General features: G+C 43.0%; 3 protein-coding genes across 6 annotated transcripts; 2 read left to right on the top strand and 1 right to left on the bottom strand.

Moving 5' to 3' along the window:
- The first annotated feature begins 1,135 nt into the window (after positions 1 to 1,135).
- On the top strand, positions 1,136 to 4,760 carry gfi1aa (growth factor independent 1A transcription repressor a). Of its 2 annotated transcripts, XM_037276155.1 has the most exons (6): positions 1,136 to 1,317; positions 1,447 to 1,623; positions 2,963 to 3,330; positions 3,435 to 3,572; positions 3,907 to 4,072; positions 4,185 to 4,760. In XM_037276155.1, the coding sequence occupies exons 1-6, from the start codon at positions 1,206 to 1,208 to the stop codon at positions 4,361 to 4,363; spliced, it is 1,140 nt and encodes a 379-aa protein (XP_037132050.1). In that variant the 5' UTR covers positions 1,136 to 1,205; the 3' UTR covers positions 4,364 to 4,760. The 2 variants fall into 2 exon arrangements, with proteins under 2 accessions (XP_037132050.1, XP_037132051.1); XM_037276156.1 differs by lacking the exon at positions 1,447 to 1,623.
- A 571-nt stretch (positions 4,761 to 5,331) lies between these two features.
- On the bottom strand, positions 5,332 to 10,296 carry rpap2 (RNA polymerase II associated protein 2). The gene is made up of 12 exons (XM_037276146.1): positions 10,192 to 10,296; positions 10,077 to 10,122; positions 9,721 to 9,835; positions 9,512 to 9,610; positions 9,374 to 9,439; positions 9,194 to 9,282; positions 8,882 to 8,914; positions 7,898 to 8,813; positions 7,545 to 7,642; positions 7,305 to 7,385; positions 6,627 to 6,695; positions 5,332 to 5,563 (listed from the first exon to the last, which is right to left on the bottom strand). The coding sequence occupies exons 1-12, from the start codon at positions 10,235 to 10,237 to the stop codon at positions 5,419 to 5,421; spliced, it is 1,803 nt and encodes a 600-aa protein (XP_037132041.1). The 5' UTR covers positions 10,238 to 10,296; the 3' UTR covers positions 5,332 to 5,418.
- A 1-nt stretch (position 10,297) lies between these two features.
- On the top strand, positions 10,298 to 14,185 carry glmna (glomulin, FKBP associated protein a). Of its 3 annotated transcripts, none has more exons than XM_037276148.1 (19): positions 10,298 to 10,419; positions 10,615 to 10,675; positions 10,824 to 10,949; positions 11,069 to 11,182; positions 11,250 to 11,358; positions 11,453 to 11,741; positions 11,801 to 11,894; positions 11,959 to 12,140; positions 12,204 to 12,257; positions 12,453 to 12,480; positions 12,566 to 12,655; positions 12,734 to 12,775; positions 12,945 to 13,018; positions 13,097 to 13,181; positions 13,243 to 13,352; positions 13,530 to 13,593; positions 13,653 to 13,788; positions 13,851 to 13,921; positions 14,004 to 14,185. In XM_037276148.1, the coding sequence occupies exons 2-19, from the start codon at positions 10,637 to 10,639 to the stop codon at positions 14,091 to 14,093; spliced, it is 1,797 nt and encodes a 598-aa protein (XP_037132043.1). In that variant the 5' UTR covers positions 10,298 to 10,419; positions 10,615 to 10,636; the 3' UTR covers positions 14,094 to 14,185. The 3 variants fall into 3 exon arrangements, with proteins under 3 accessions (XP_037132043.1, XP_037132042.1, XP_037132044.1); XM_037276147.1 differs by having other exon boundaries at positions 12,450 to 12,480; XM_037276149.1 differs by lacking the exon at positions 10,615 to 10,675 and having other exon boundaries at positions 10,307 to 10,419; positions 12,450 to 12,480.
- The last annotated feature ends 50 nt before the right edge of the window (positions 14,186 to 14,235 follow it).

The following is a 14,235-nucleotide window of genomic DNA, read 5'->3' as shown; positions in this document are numbered from 1 at the left end:
ATCCCTTGAAAACAAGTCGGCATCTTTGGTGTGTGTGTGTGTGTGTGTCGGCTGCAGTATCAGTGCACTGTGAGTACGGGGCCATGTGTTGTATATCATGCTTGCGTCAGCTGCATCAAACAACCTCGCTTCCCACACGGAACACAAATCCACACCACTTTGACCTTGGCCGTACAGCCCAAATCTCTGATAGGATTTGAAACTGACAGATTTCTTAACAAATGTTAATATTTGTGTCCCACTCCAATCGGCAAGGCAGGCTAATTGAGTGCACGTCAGGTGTGGGGGGGGGGGGGGGGGCTTTAATAGTGTAAAACAATCAGGCTGAAGTCAGTGCTGGTAAGATGAAGCAGAGCAACTGTAAAGTTACACCTCAAGTCTCCACCGGCAGGCTGTTGCGCAAGGCTGCCGACCGGGCCACCGGCTCATTAACAGGATCACCTTACAAGCAGCCAAACAACGAGGCCTCTATGGATCAACCTGCTTGGGTCATCCATGATACACACACAAGCTCGTTTTAGGTCTGATTGTATTCACATGTCACTTACTCTCTATTTGTCTTTGGACTAAAACTGCAATGTACAGGAAGTGCATTTCACAACATTGTAAATGTATGTTTTTCATTTTATTAGACTTAGATATCATTATAACGTGATGCAGTCATACATTACAGTAAAGTGCAACCCCGATAATAAATAATTAGACACATAAACCATGTCGTGAAATACACATTGTGGTCAACTTATGACCATAATGTATATTTCACAACGTGGTAGTTTTTGAATAAAATACTGAAGAAAAAAAAAATCAACCTGATTCTTTATCATAGTAACAGTAATCATAGGCTACTGCACACGTCAAAAACAATAATAAATAACATAGTGAGCATAAAATAACGGTTCCTAATGTGATGGCTCTGACCGAGTGTGTGTATATATATAAATATATATATATATCAATTGATTTTGATTTAGTCAACCATGAGTAAATGTACCTGTGTGTACATTCTAGCTTCTAGGAGGGAGGAGATTTGGCCACCTGCCACGCAACACCTGGCAAGCACTGCGGTCTCTCTACGCATGCGTAATGGCCCTAAAAAAAAATCCCAACCCCAAATCGCTCAAAGAGCTTAGACGCACTCCGGTCAAGTGAGAGGTAGTGACAAGTACACACAGTACACACAGAGTTGACTCACTGTAAGCAAGATGCCGAGGTCTTTCCTGGTGAAGAGTAAGCGGGCCCACAGCTACCACCAGCCCCGATATCTGGATGACGTCTACGTCGGTTTGGATACGCTTCTGGCTCATATAAGCGCAGGTTGGTCATGCGTAATTACGCACGGAATCACGCACCAATTCGTATTCCACCTACAATCAACGAGATTTTTAAATTCAATATCAAAGGAATCGATTTTAAAAAGACAATGTCTTCTGTTGGTAACTTTAGAGACAAAATGTCAAGCGGACTCGAGTTTGGAGGCCGTGACTACGGACAGGCTGTCCCCGGGGCCCCAGGTCCTGTCCCCGGGTTCACTGCCGTCCAGCTCGCCGCTGAGCTACGGAGCGAGCGACAGAGCCTCGGACTGTGATTTGTGGCGTCCCCCGTCGCCGTCCTACTCTCCAGGTCTCATTCAAATTATGCCGTGTTTATTTAAAAATTGTACCGAAATTTACAGACAAGCTAAACTGGCATAATTACTAATCGTGAAAACTTTCAATTTAGACTTGGAGATGAGGGTAAACTGTTAAAATGTTGAGGTTTACAAAATAAAATAGTATATATAAATAGTATACATAACACTAAGAAATGTAGGTTATTTGCTCCAATATAAAAATTGCAAATAGCACAAAGTCCAAAAATCTCATTTTTAGTTTTCACATTGTTTTCCTATTATTTTTATTTACTCGCTCTTTGACTGGCTATAACGCATGATTTTATTTATGTATTTATTTTGTTTAGACTAATGCTGTCCTTTATGCTACCAAAATGCAGTGCTAATTATTTAACTTAAATCATTTAACTTGTATCGATTTGTATCAAATAAGCACCAAAATCAAAATGAAATATAATCGGCCATATCACATTTTTGATGATGTTTCAGTTCATGCCATTTCATTATATTTTATTTCAGTCTATTTTTTTCCCATTTAATTCATTGTACCATGTCACTATAGACCTAAATCAAAATGGAATACATCGCCAGTTAAAGAGAAAGAATATGCTTGTGTTTAATATAAACATGATGAATATAAAATATTGTATAATAGACAACTTTTAACAGTTGACCTTAACTTCCATATCAAAACTTAATAAAAGGATGTTTAGTTTTGTCACTCCAGAATTGGAGGACAATTTAGGCAACAGGTTTATAAATAAAACTTTTTCTCATAATGTGAGGAGCAAATTTGCATTAGTTTGAGTCACACATTTCCTCAAACTATTGAAAAAAAATAGAAGAGATGACTTACTCAATAATGCAATGAACGATGATTCCATTTCTACTTTTTTCTATTTCTCTAGATGGCTAAATCTTAGATTATTTGTGTCAAATCTTCTTTGGCTGTTGGAATGAATGGAAAGCTATTAATCTGTTCCACTCTCCATCCCCAAAACAAAACATTTTGTAATGTAATTTTGAATCAGGAAAATATCACTCTGCCTTATCATAAAAACATAACTTAATAACACAATTCAATGGAACACAAAGAATTATTCACTTTTTGCATCATGATTAATTGTGGCTCCTTGTGGTGTATGCGACTTGGCCACCGGAGGGCAGTATCACAGCCATGATGAGTATTTCTTTGTAGAGGATAAAGAATATATGCGAATGAGTAGTTAATGTATTAATGTTTACGCAATGTTTACATGTGTTGCTGCACTATTTGTGATCAAATATCTGTTGCTTGAAGAGTTAGCAGCAGTAAATGCACCTCTCCACTCACATTTGACACCATTTCAGATTCTGAGGAATGCTCCACACCCACCGTGAAGGACGGACACCACTTCAAAATGTCCCTCTTCCCCGCTTACCCCTGGCCCTCCTATCCCGTGTCAGACCTGAGGGACACGGTCCCGGCTCCGTACCACCGGCGCTTGCACCAGCTGGAGCTGCAGCGCGGCCGCCCAGAATCTCGGACCAAAGGATGCTACCAGGACTGTTCAGATCCGATCCAAATCCAACGGATGTGCGGGATGAGGAATGCTGACATGTTTGGGGATCTAAAAGAGAAGCAGCATGGGTCTGAAATCATCAAGAGTGAAGAGGAGTTTATGTGCATCAACCAGATCGATCCTGAAGGCTCCTATAAGTGCCTCAAGTGTTACAAGGTAATGTTACCTTACCTGCCATAACACAAAGATAGAAAGATAGATACACTTGATGGCAGCAAGTCGGTTCTTTCCCTTGAGGTCAATCATTTTTTTGCCAAAAGGTGTTCTCCACGCCCCACGGCCTGGAGGTACACGTCAGGCGGTCACACAGTGGGACGCGTCCCTTCGAGTGCGGGATTTGCGGTAAAACCTTCGGCCATGCGGTCAGCCTGGACCAACACAGGGCGGTACACTCGCAGGTATGTGGCTAATACATTGGGAGTATCACGGGATTTGATAGATAAGCATTATACTGCAGCACATGTCCAGTTAATATAAAAAGTCTACACACCCCTGTTGATTTATCCTGATCTCATTCTTTATCACAAAAACCTGGCATTTGAACGGGGGGGGGTGTAGACTTTCTATATCTACTGTACGTTTGTGGACATTTTCATAAGGTGGGGCGGTGTAAATCTTTTCTCATGTAAATGATGTGCTGTGACTCAAAGGTTGTGAAAGATCAACTTCCCTTTAAAACCGAGGCTTGCATGTCTGCTTGTGTGAAAAACGAAATATATCTTGCATGCACAGGAAAGAAGCTTCAGCTGCAAAATCTGCAGCAAAAGCTTCAAGCGCTCATCCACGCTGTCCACGCACCTTCTCATCCACTCGGACACGCGGCCGTACCCGTGTCAGTACTGCGGGAAGAGGTTCCATCAGAAGTCCGACATGAAAAAGCACACGTTCATCCACACAGGTAAACACGGAAATGCTTTGTTCTTACTAGTAGCACAACTTGTACAAAACATGTTCGAAAAATCGCGGTCAGCAAAGAGACATGCGAAAGACGCCTTTCCTTTTGCGTGCAGGCGAGAAGCCGCACAAGTGCCAAGTGTGCGGCAAGGCCTTCAGCCAGAGTTCCAACTTGATCACGCACAGCCGAAAGCACACAGGATTCAAGCCTTTCGCCTGCGACCTCTGCACAAAAGGCTTCCAGAGGAAAGTGGACCTCAGGAGGCACAAGGAGACTCAGCACGGACTCAAATAATGCCTTCCTTTCAGAGCCTTAATTGCACTTTTTGTTCTTTCACGTAGTTATTGCTAGACAGACACATATAAAGTCGATTGTGTTGTTGACTATTTATTATTATTTAGCCTGGCAATACTGTACGAGGTTATTATTTTTATGTACATGTATTTGTTATGCTTTATTAAGCTTGTATCCACTCATTAAATTATCTGTTAAAACAATTGACGTCTTAAGATTAGAATGCATTTTTAGTTAAGTGTTGTTAAATTAAAAAAAAAGTGTTCAGCTATGTGACGCATCAATCACGTTCCCAGTCTCACTGACAAGTCATATCACCTGAACCAAAGGGTCTGATTGCCATCTGGTCAAAATCAAATAGCATACCCGTACAACAAACGCAATTAGTGCCATAAAGCAGCCTGTGAAGGAAGTCAACTGGACTCGCCTCACTTTTATGACCAATGTTAAATATCCTCCAGTGCGGTGATAAGCATCGTGTCCACACCAAGTCATTTTGTACTGGGAAATCTCGGGTGTGATTTGTTTTGACACGCATGCAATATTCCAAGCTCTCAAAGTTCCTAGGAAGTGATTTCCTAGCTAACGCTGCCCAATATTTATCTAATGACATGGCAAAACACACACACAATAAATAACATACATCAGACTCACCAGAGATGCTGATTATTAAATGTATGAATTTGTCAGATCACTACAGACATGTTTTGCTTGTCAAACTGGACTCTTGAGTTTTGCTCCTCCTTACCAATTAAGAGGAAAGAAAAATTCTGCCCCTGTCAGGATGAATATGAACATTGATTAATAAAATATTCCTATTGCTAACAAAGTTTACATGGACCAGCTCAAATAATTCTGAAGGCCCTGGGCAGATTAAAATAACATGGCAACACACAAAAACTGACATCTGATCGGATTAAAAATCTTAACAATACAAATGATGTAATACAAGAAAAAACACCAAATAATTTTGGAATAAACAATGGAAAATATTTTTATTTGGTTCAACGACAGAACCCGTTTTACTCGTTCCCTGAATTGTTTTGTATTGTACGTCAGCGCGGCGGGGGTGTAAATGCCTGGAGTAGGTTCAAGAGGTCTCGCTGCTGGAGGCCCAATTCCTCCGTCAGGGTGTTTACATACGAGACTGACGACGGCGTCTTCAAGGCTTCGGCAACCACCGGAGACACACATGACAACCTGGAGGGGGGTGGATTTTTTCTATTATTAAAAATTATATTAACATGTAACAATATTTTGATGAATCATTTTGACCGTCTCTTCTAAATGTACCTAATGTAGCTAATTAGGAAGATGACAATGAGTCCACATAGCCAACTTGTTCGTTCCATCTCTAGTTGTCTATGTATCTGCTTGGAGTTCTGCGGTTCTCCTCCGGTTCCCGTGTTGCAAAGGGGGGGGGGGGGGGGTGCATCCATTATTCAACTGACTTGAACAATGGTGGCCAGACGAGCTCCGCAGCTGCCGAGCAGCAGATAGATAACCACACCGCGCCAAATTATTCATGGTGGAGAAATAGTAGCTTGGATTTGAATGGGGACTGATGAAATCATGTGCTACCACTGGCACTGGTTCCTCTACAAGTGTGCTACGTGGAATGAAAGAGAAGAGAGGAGTCCATCTAAATTGAGATGCATGCGATGGAGAAATGATTGGAGAATTTTTAGCATGCCACGGAACAAATTCAACTCGTACGCCGAGGCACTGCATTTGAAATAACAGCATGTTGTTATGTAGGTCAGCTCGGACGTTGACGTAAGTTATTTGGGTCTCGTAAATCAGAGCCAGTTGAAATCAGGTGAACCTTTTCTCAAGTGCCAGTTTAACGTGCGTGTGTGTGTGTATGTGTTTAACATGCGAGGTGAACAGGGCTGCTTGTGTGTTTTCCGTCCTCCATCACGGATCTGGAGTGGGAAAATGTGGGTGAGATAAGGCCGCCGAGCTCGAGTGTGTACTCAGATGGGAGGAGCACGGAACTGTTTGAGAATTGCCATCCCATGTGAGCGTACGCCCGTGCACCCCTCGCACGCCATATGGCGCGGGCGAGACGATATCACATACACCGTGATGCGGTAGATTGTATCCAAAACTGGATCATATGGTTTTAAAAAGATAGGGTTGCAGTTATTGAATATTTTTCGAGTTTATAATATCAACTTATTTCCTTGACACGAGTTAAATGAGTTATATTTCAATCCTTACAGTTTGGGGAACCACTCGTTTAAGTAAAAGCCACACTTACAGATGAAGAAGCACGACAGCAATGAGGGTCCACTCTGGAGGTTTGTGGATAATGTTGGTGTTGGTAAACCTGTGGTATCATAAAAACAGGTAAGGTCAGTCACCCAATGCTGGCTGTCTTTGCAAGTGCAAATTGTGATTGTTGTGAGGATGAATTGAAAGCGTAAACAGTCGGAGCCAAGTGGCACAAACATGGCTTCTGCTGTACAAGTTCTCCGGATGCATGTCTCTCTGGCAGCAACGCATATCCTTTAGTTTTTCTTCAAGTGTGTCAGCGGGGCCTCTCGGCACAAAACAATAGAATTCCTGGACGCCGGACTTCTCTTAAATCACCTACACGGTGATTTAATAGCAAACTTGTTGAAAACGACTTCAACGACTAAAGAGAACAAACTGATTATTTTTATTTTTTGTGCAATTTCCATTCGTTAATTTCCCGCACGGGATCCATCGACATAATCATCTCTTTTCGACAGCACATACTCACTGCATTTACAAATGACATGAATAATGTATGAATTGATTTCTTTAATCACAATCATCCAAGAGTATAGTCGTATTGCTCGCGTTTTGCAGTGCATCCCGTAACATGAGTAATGAGCTGGCATCAGTCGCCACTGTGAAACATGAATACGTCCCCGTGGAGGTGTGTCACGTGTCACGTGCGTGTTGCACTGACCTGAACGTCCTGACCAGGTTGTTGAGGTCACTGGTGATGTCACTCAGGGTGAGACTCAGCGGGCCCACAATGCTTCTGAGACTGCACATCAAAATGGGCAGAAATGAAATACATCCAGTAAGTTGCCTTACCAATGTTTCTTTTTCTTTTTAACCTTTGTTGGTAACAATGTGGTAACAAAATGACAAATATTTGCAATAACAATCAGTGTCTAACATGCGGAAGATTGTGGACACGAACCAGCTGGCCAGTTTCTCCACTGTGATTCGCTTCTGGATGAGGTGCTGTGCCTTGGAGTCGACCAGTGGCAGAGCTGGAGAGTCACCTGTGCTCTGGTCCTGGAAGGTCAACCAGTGAGATAAACTAACATGAGTTTTTCTTTTTTTTTTAAACATAGTGTTTTAAAATGTGTTGCTGATGAATGTACTTGAAGCATGAAACCGCGGAGGAGTGCGGGGAATAAATAAATAATTGCTGAAACATCAGTGGCCCTTACTTTCCTCTCTATACATAACCCCAAAGCGCTACCAATGTTTTTGTCTGGCGCCCCCTTGTGGTTTCTAACTTTCACGCATTTGTGTCCCATCGCTCACCTCGTTTCCAATCGTCCTCTCTGCCTCCTCAGGTACAATCCAGGTGCCTTTGTAAAACTCTCTGACTTTGAGCACCATCTGCTGGGTTTCCCTTTTGAGAGCCTCAAAGTCAGGAACCGGCGCCGTGGCTCGCCCCCGCTCCATTCTTTCGTTTCCCTCAGTGATGTCATCCTCAATGTCATCTTCATCCAGTTCCTCCTCCTCTTCTTCTTCTTTCCCGTACGTAGAAGGAGAGTCGAGCGCACAATCAGCTCCATGCAGGAATTGAAGGCTCTCAGCTGTGAGCCAGTCGTTCAGTGTCGCTCTTAAGGATTCCAGGAGATTCTGTCCAATCGGGCTGTGTTTTGCTTCGAGGGTGTGGTTCTTGAGAAGACTCCGTAACCCTGTCGCCCCTCGCTTGCTCATCCCCACCTGGACGATGTTGAGGCTCGGCCGGCCGCCGGCATTTAACTCAGTTAGATCTCGGCTGTTTTGTGAATCTGTGTCGCTTGGGCGAGTTGATTCAGCGATAGGAGAGGCTGGAGGTGTCGACGTGGTGTGGAGGCTGCATGAATTCAGTTGATCTGTCACCTCTTCCACATTGGCTTCCCTATGGTTGTTCTTAGGTGCAACGTCTGCTTTCTGCCTTCGTGGACATCGTCCGCTAGCTACCTTTCTACGCTCGGCCTCCACTCGTCCAACTCCCTCGCCTTCATTTTTACGTTTGGGCCGGTCACCCCAGTGCACCCTGGGTCTTTGTTCCCGGGAGACCACGCTGGAAACAAAGTCTTGCTCCCGTTCGTCGTCGCTGCTGTCGCTGTGGCCGGTAGTGAAGCCACTCTCCTGATGGTCCTCAGATGGACTACTCAGCGGTTGTTCAATGTCCTCCTCCAGGAGGCACTTTGCTGTCAGACACACCTCTTCACCAGAACTCCCGCTGGACACACCAGTACATATTTTTGATGGTTATGTACACTGTACATTTTCACTGAAGCAAATACATACGTGTCCCCTTTCGTCAGCTTGATTTCTGCCAGTCTGCAAGAAAAGCCAGTGATTTTTCACTTCATTGTTGTGCACATTAACTGTATATGCAAGAAACTTCAGGCCACTAAAACAAAATCATAGAATCAAAAGAATAATGGGGAACCCCAGACATGACATGGAAGGGAAAATAAAATTGTGGCCACAACCACAACAATTGAAAGAAGAAAAAAAAGTGTTCATTCTTGATTTTTACGAATATGGCCCCAATATGAATGCATTTCAAAATGTCAAGTCATATTTGTGTTTCAAATTGGAGTTTGGTACACATACCCCTCATCCTGCCTGAGCCAAAGTGGTGTCTTTGATATCTGTAGCTCAAATTCTTTGGATGCTCGGTAGCAAAAGTTACTGCAAAAACACTACGCAGAGAGAAGGCACATTTTAAAACTGTGCAAAACGTCCTGTATATCTCACAAACTATTCTTTTTTGCCGTATGTAGCAGCACTCACCTTGCGCTCTGTGATGTCATACACCTTATTGGTCTGAGTTGAAATTTTGAACTGTTGCTTTGGAATCTGTAAGGTAAACAAACTCCAGCATATGAACGTATAAACATGTATAAACATATGATGGCTGTATGTAGATACCTTGTTCAGTTTATTTGAACATAAAGGATAACCACACAATTTGGTGATGAATCTTTCCTCCACAGCATCTTTGTAATTAGCACTGGTGATAAACTTGGCCTGTATTGGGAAAACATAGAGTTAAAACACATTAGAAGTTGGAAGCATAGAATAGTTACTCATGACTTTAAATTGGAGGTAAGGGCAAAGAAAATTTGACTAGTACGCACGCAGTCGAGCAAGAAGTCATCAGACACGCTGTCCTCTAGGAGACGCTCCACCACTTGCAAAGCTCTTTTCTCCAATTCCAGTCTCTCCCTCAGAGTCTCCCGGATCGCCTCTCGCCTGTCGAATAGACAGTAACAAAGCCAATTGAACAACAAACAACCCAAACCTTAAATAATCAACATCCCTTAATCGGTTTGAAAAGTAACGTATTTATTTGATCTAGATCAGCAAACTATAGTGACAGGCAAGCAATTGTACATAGTCCGTACTTTTTATTAATACTAAATATAAGAGTTGAATCGGTTATTGTGCTTAGAAATACTTCTAACACGCACAAATTTAAAGCCTTTATAAAAACCTTCTCGCTTCTGCTTCCGCAATCAACATCTTGGCGTGCTTTCCATCTGCAACGACAAACAGATATCACGTTGAATGAAGGGTAAGTTATTCGTCAAAAGAAATGGTTAAATTACCTTTTTTATTCGCTTTCGAGGTAGTTCTTCGAGCTATCGACTCCATGTTGTTCCTGTTTTGGCACGATTTCAACTCTGACCCGTGACGTCACAGAGCTACGGGAAACCAGATGAGTCGAATTTTATTAACGGATTTTCCCCGACCCGGTGTGGGTTTTATCTGGACACTGAAGTTGAACTTTGTTTCATCGTAGTTCTCACATATTCGGTACACAATTAGTAATTGATGTAAGTATTTGAAATTGTGCTTACAAAGTTAAGAGATATGTATATTTGTGTTTGTAACCTAGTAGCTAAGCTAATGATGTGTCAAAGCTAGCATTGACTCGTCTATTTACAGTTACCAATGTAATTTTCTTTCTTTTCGTATGATGAGCATAAGCACAATATTCTTCCTTGATTGTTCATCATATTTATTTAAAGAGTGCCTCTGGAGACAAAGGGAATGGCTTTGGATCAATTCAGTGATGTGGTGCAGAGATGTGTGAGTCAACCTGGATGATTTATTTCAAAAATGAAAATGCCACATTTTCATTGTGTTTTCTAATCTGACCAGTTAATTGAAATTGAATCGTTTTCAATTCATTGGTCATATGAGATGTTTCTCATCCATTGTTGTCTCTCTCATCTAGCAAGCCCTGCCATGTGACAGCTACACCACCGAAGATCACTCCATCTTTCTGACCGCTGGTCGGTCATGCATCGAGGAGGGAAACTCTGCTCAAGTGCTCAGTATTGTCTTGGATGACACAAATCAGGTAAATAAACATCTTCATCGAAATAGAGCGATGGGGACCTTCTCTGCCTCTTCCACTGCTGTTGTACCTTGTTAAAATGTGCAACTCCGAATACCTGGTAAATGTCTTCTTCTTTGTAGGAGATTGTGAGATGTATGGGGTGGAACCTGCTGCCTCCTCTGATTCAAGTTCTATTGAAGAAGGACGACAAGAACGTTCTTCACTGTCTGGCCATTTTCAATCACCTAATTGAGGTTAAAATATGTGAAATTGTGCCTTTGTTTTTGAAGAGATGTCAATTTCATAGGTGTTGAATTTTAGACGTGCAGACCTAAAGAGTTGCTGATCGGCCTGTTGGAGCAGTTGGAGCAGGAGGAGCCCGTCGCCATAGCAGAGAGCCTCCGTTTGCTGTTGAAACCTTTGCAGAAAGGTGAGGAATTTCATCAGCTGCTTCATTGACAGTTTTGGATCATTTTCCGTGGCACGCTGATCACTTTTGCTACGTCGTGTCTTGATGCCGTCAGTGCTGCTGCGCCTGGGCAATCGTAAGGCGTCGTCTTTGGGCATGGCCTTGTCCTCCGCTTTGGACCAGGTGGCCAAACTGCCCGTCCCTCAAACCAAAGAGCAGGAGGAGGACAACACTTTCCCGCTCTGTCGTTGCTGCTATGACCTGACTGCCTTTGTCAAGCCCTTTGTCCAAGAAGCCAAACGGGAGTTCTGCAACGGTGACGGCAAGCCAAGCGAAAGCTCCAAAAAGTTGACCGGATTCGACCGAGTGGATCAAGAGGAGCTGAGGACAGAACTTGTCAAATTGTGAGTGATGAGGTCTCTCTTCCTTCGCCATGTTGACTCCTTATCTGTCCATCTTGCAGCTGCATGAGCACTTTGAGTCGTCCTCTTCTGGAGGTGCAACTGAAAGATTCCGACGCTTCGTCTCCTCTGAGGGATTTTGCAACAGAGATTTTGGTATGACATTCTCCAACCTCACAATTGAAATTCCCAGCTGAGCGTTCTTGCACGTTTCTCGCAGAACAACCTCGCCGCTATCGGAGAGTCTACGCCGAGTCTGGTGTATCGGCCTCTATGCAAGAGGAAAGAGGTGGCAGGCTTTTTAGAGGAGGAGGTGCGCTATCCCAAAGAGTCGCAAGCCAGCCTGGCTCACCTGGTGTTTGTTCACCACCTCGCCGCCAACACCTTCCCCTACGTCTTCAAGTAAGACCCGAACGTCTAACAGCAAGTATGAGAAATTGTATTCATGCTTACGCTGTCTTGCAGTCCCATGTTCAGCCTTCGGTGTAATATGGATCATGTCGACCTCCTGCTGTCCAGGTGAGTTCGTTCCTCCGCTCCTTAAATATTATCGGGCCATCTTGAAGTCTATTCTCTGTGGAAAAACGTTTGACATTTGATGTTAGAAATGTAGTTTATTCGAAATATTTGACATTGGCGCACAATTTGGAGGTTTGACTTCTGAAATACAATATGGATAAAAATCATTTGGATTGATGTTATTTTTTTTAGAAGTGAAGAGTTTCGGATCCAGAAAGGACTAGTGAGTTATTTCTTTTTAATTCTTTATGACACGCGATGTTGTTTGCATACGAATATATACAAATAAGAGAAATGTAATCATGCAGGAGCTTTATGAAAATAGTCTTGTGCGTGTGGAGGATAACAGTTTGCCTACAGAACTACTGGAAATCAAAACCTTCCGCACTGTGCCTCAGGTAAACATAAATAAAAGCAACTCGGATTTTTATTTGCCAAAAGTACATGCTGTTAATTTCTAATCTGTTTGTTTATAGAACTTAACCAAGGTCATGACCATATGTCCAAAACATGAGTTGGTGAGTGAATCATTTCTCAGTCCCATCGTCCAACCACTTTTTTAGCTGTAGTAAGAGCCAGTATAAGATTTGTATCAAATATTGGGAACGAGATGAATCCTAAATTTATTTGTCGCATGTTTTGGTTCATGTGCTGATGTTCAAATCAATCCCATGCTTCCAATCTCAGAGATGCAAAGGTTTGAAGGTGTTCCAGCTAAGCCTTGAGAAGTTTAATCTTGAAGCCAAGTACGATTTCTTCAAGTAAGTCAACAGTGAAGCGCTTTTCCAGATGCACTTTATATTCCAGTGGCAGATTTGAACCCGTTGGCCTCATTTCAGGTACATGCTGAAAACGAGCAATCACTCCGGAGTAGAAGGCTACATCATCAAAAACATCCGAAGTCAGATCGATGCGGCCTTGCGGGTGAGGCTGCACGTTTTAAACGTCACATCCTGGTCTCTCATGACGTTTGTCTTGTATGCAGCCCGGGAACAGTAACATTTGGTTTGAGGGTTTTCGCTTGATGCCCCTGCTGTGGTTGGTCTTCACTCTCCCAGACGGCCCTGAGACTGACCTTCTGCAGTACCTGGACAGGCACGTTTGTTCTTCTCACTATTAAGAAGATTTAGCTCACTAGAACAGCTAGACGCACCACAGAAGTAGAGTCGCTGTCTATTTTCCACTCATCTTTTTTTAGACTGAGATGTTTTGGGTGAACTTCTTGGACTAAATTCTAATAGCATAGTTACCTATTTTTTCCCCCCCCCCCAGACTCATGGAGGCTCTGAACTTGCTGCGTTACCTCGTCATAAGAGATAAAGTGACAGAGGACAAGGTGAGCGTCTGTTCCATCCTCACCACATTAGTGTCTCAAACTATGTATCAATTTCACAGACGGGGATCTGGACAGCGCTGTCTAAAATAGAAGATGTGTTCTTGAAGCCCCTTCGTGTTGGGATTAACATGTCGAGAGCTCACTACGAGAGGGAGCTCAGCACCACCGTGGAGAACAACAAGAGAAATGTCAAAGGTCAGTCCAACGGCCGCAACGGGTCTCAAGTGATAGTAATCATGCAGTACCTTCCTTTCCAGACACGTCTGTGATTTCCTTGTCCGTTGGTGATGAGAAGCTGCCAAATATGTCCTCCGAGTCTCAGGTTGAGGTGAGTGGCTGTTATGTTTTTGGTGGAATTGTACTTTGAAGAACATTGTGATGACATGATTGGAATTCATGTTCCCCACCAGGCCCTCCATTCGGCCCTGCACACCTTTGACATGATGGAGAGCGTACTGGTGCGAATAGAGGAGCTCACGGAGGTGAAGAGCTCCATCTAAACTTTAGCATCACTTTCACAATGAAACATTGATGTATAATTCAGTGCGCTTACACTTGTTTTCTACAAATAAATTATGGTCATTTGGAACAATTTTAAAAGAATCTGTGTCAAAATGTACTATGTCATCGCTGCACACACAG

The sequence above is a fragment of the Syngnathus acus genome, chromosome 17 (genome assembly GCF_901709675.1).
Source record: "Syngnathus acus chromosome 17, fSynAcu1.2, whole genome shotgun sequence".
Classification (NCBI taxonomy): Eukaryota; Metazoa; Chordata; class Actinopteri; order Syngnathiformes; family Syngnathidae; genus Syngnathus; species Syngnathus acus.
This window is presented reverse-complemented; position numbering and strand designations above follow the sequence as displayed.

Excerpts from the sequence above, each read along its gene's own strand:
- rpap2 (XM_037276146.1), bottom strand. The coding sequence starts at position 10,237 with ATGGAGTCGATAGCTCGAAGAACTACCTCGAAAGCGAATAAAAAAG. Across the intron at positions 9,440-9,511 it reads GTTCAAATAAACTGAACAAG|ATTCCAAAGCAACAGTTCAA; the intron begins GTATCTACATAC and ends TTTACCTTACAG. Across the intron at positions 5,564-6,626 it reads GCTGTCGTGCTTCTTCATCT|GTTGTCATGTGTGTCTCCGG; the intron begins GTAAGTGTGGCT and ends ACCCCCCTCCAG.
- gfi1aa (XM_037276155.1), top strand. The coding sequence starts at position 1,206 with ATGCCGAGGTCTTTCCTGGTGAAGAGTAAGCGGGCCCACAGCTACCAC. Across the intron at positions 3,331-3,434 it reads AGTGCCTCAAGTGTTACAAG|GTGTTCTCCACGCCCCACGG; the intron begins GTAATGTTACCT and ends TTTTGCCAAAAG. Across the intron at positions 3,573-3,906 it reads ACAGGGCGGTACACTCGCAG|GAAAGAAGCTTCAGCTGCAA; the intron begins GTATGTGGCTAA and ends TTGCATGCACAG.
- glmna (XM_037276147.1), top strand. The coding sequence starts at position 10,637 with ATGGCTTTGGATCAATTCAGTGATGTGGTGCAGAGATGT. Across the intron at positions 11,742-11,800 it reads AGGACAGAACTTGTCAAATT|CTGCATGAGCACTTTGAGTC; the intron begins GTGAGTGATGAG and ends TCCATCTTGCAG. Across the intron at positions 13,353-13,529 it reads CTTCTGCAGTACCTGGACAG|ACTCATGGAGGCTCTGAACT; the intron begins GCACGTTTGTTC and ends CCCCCCCCCCAG.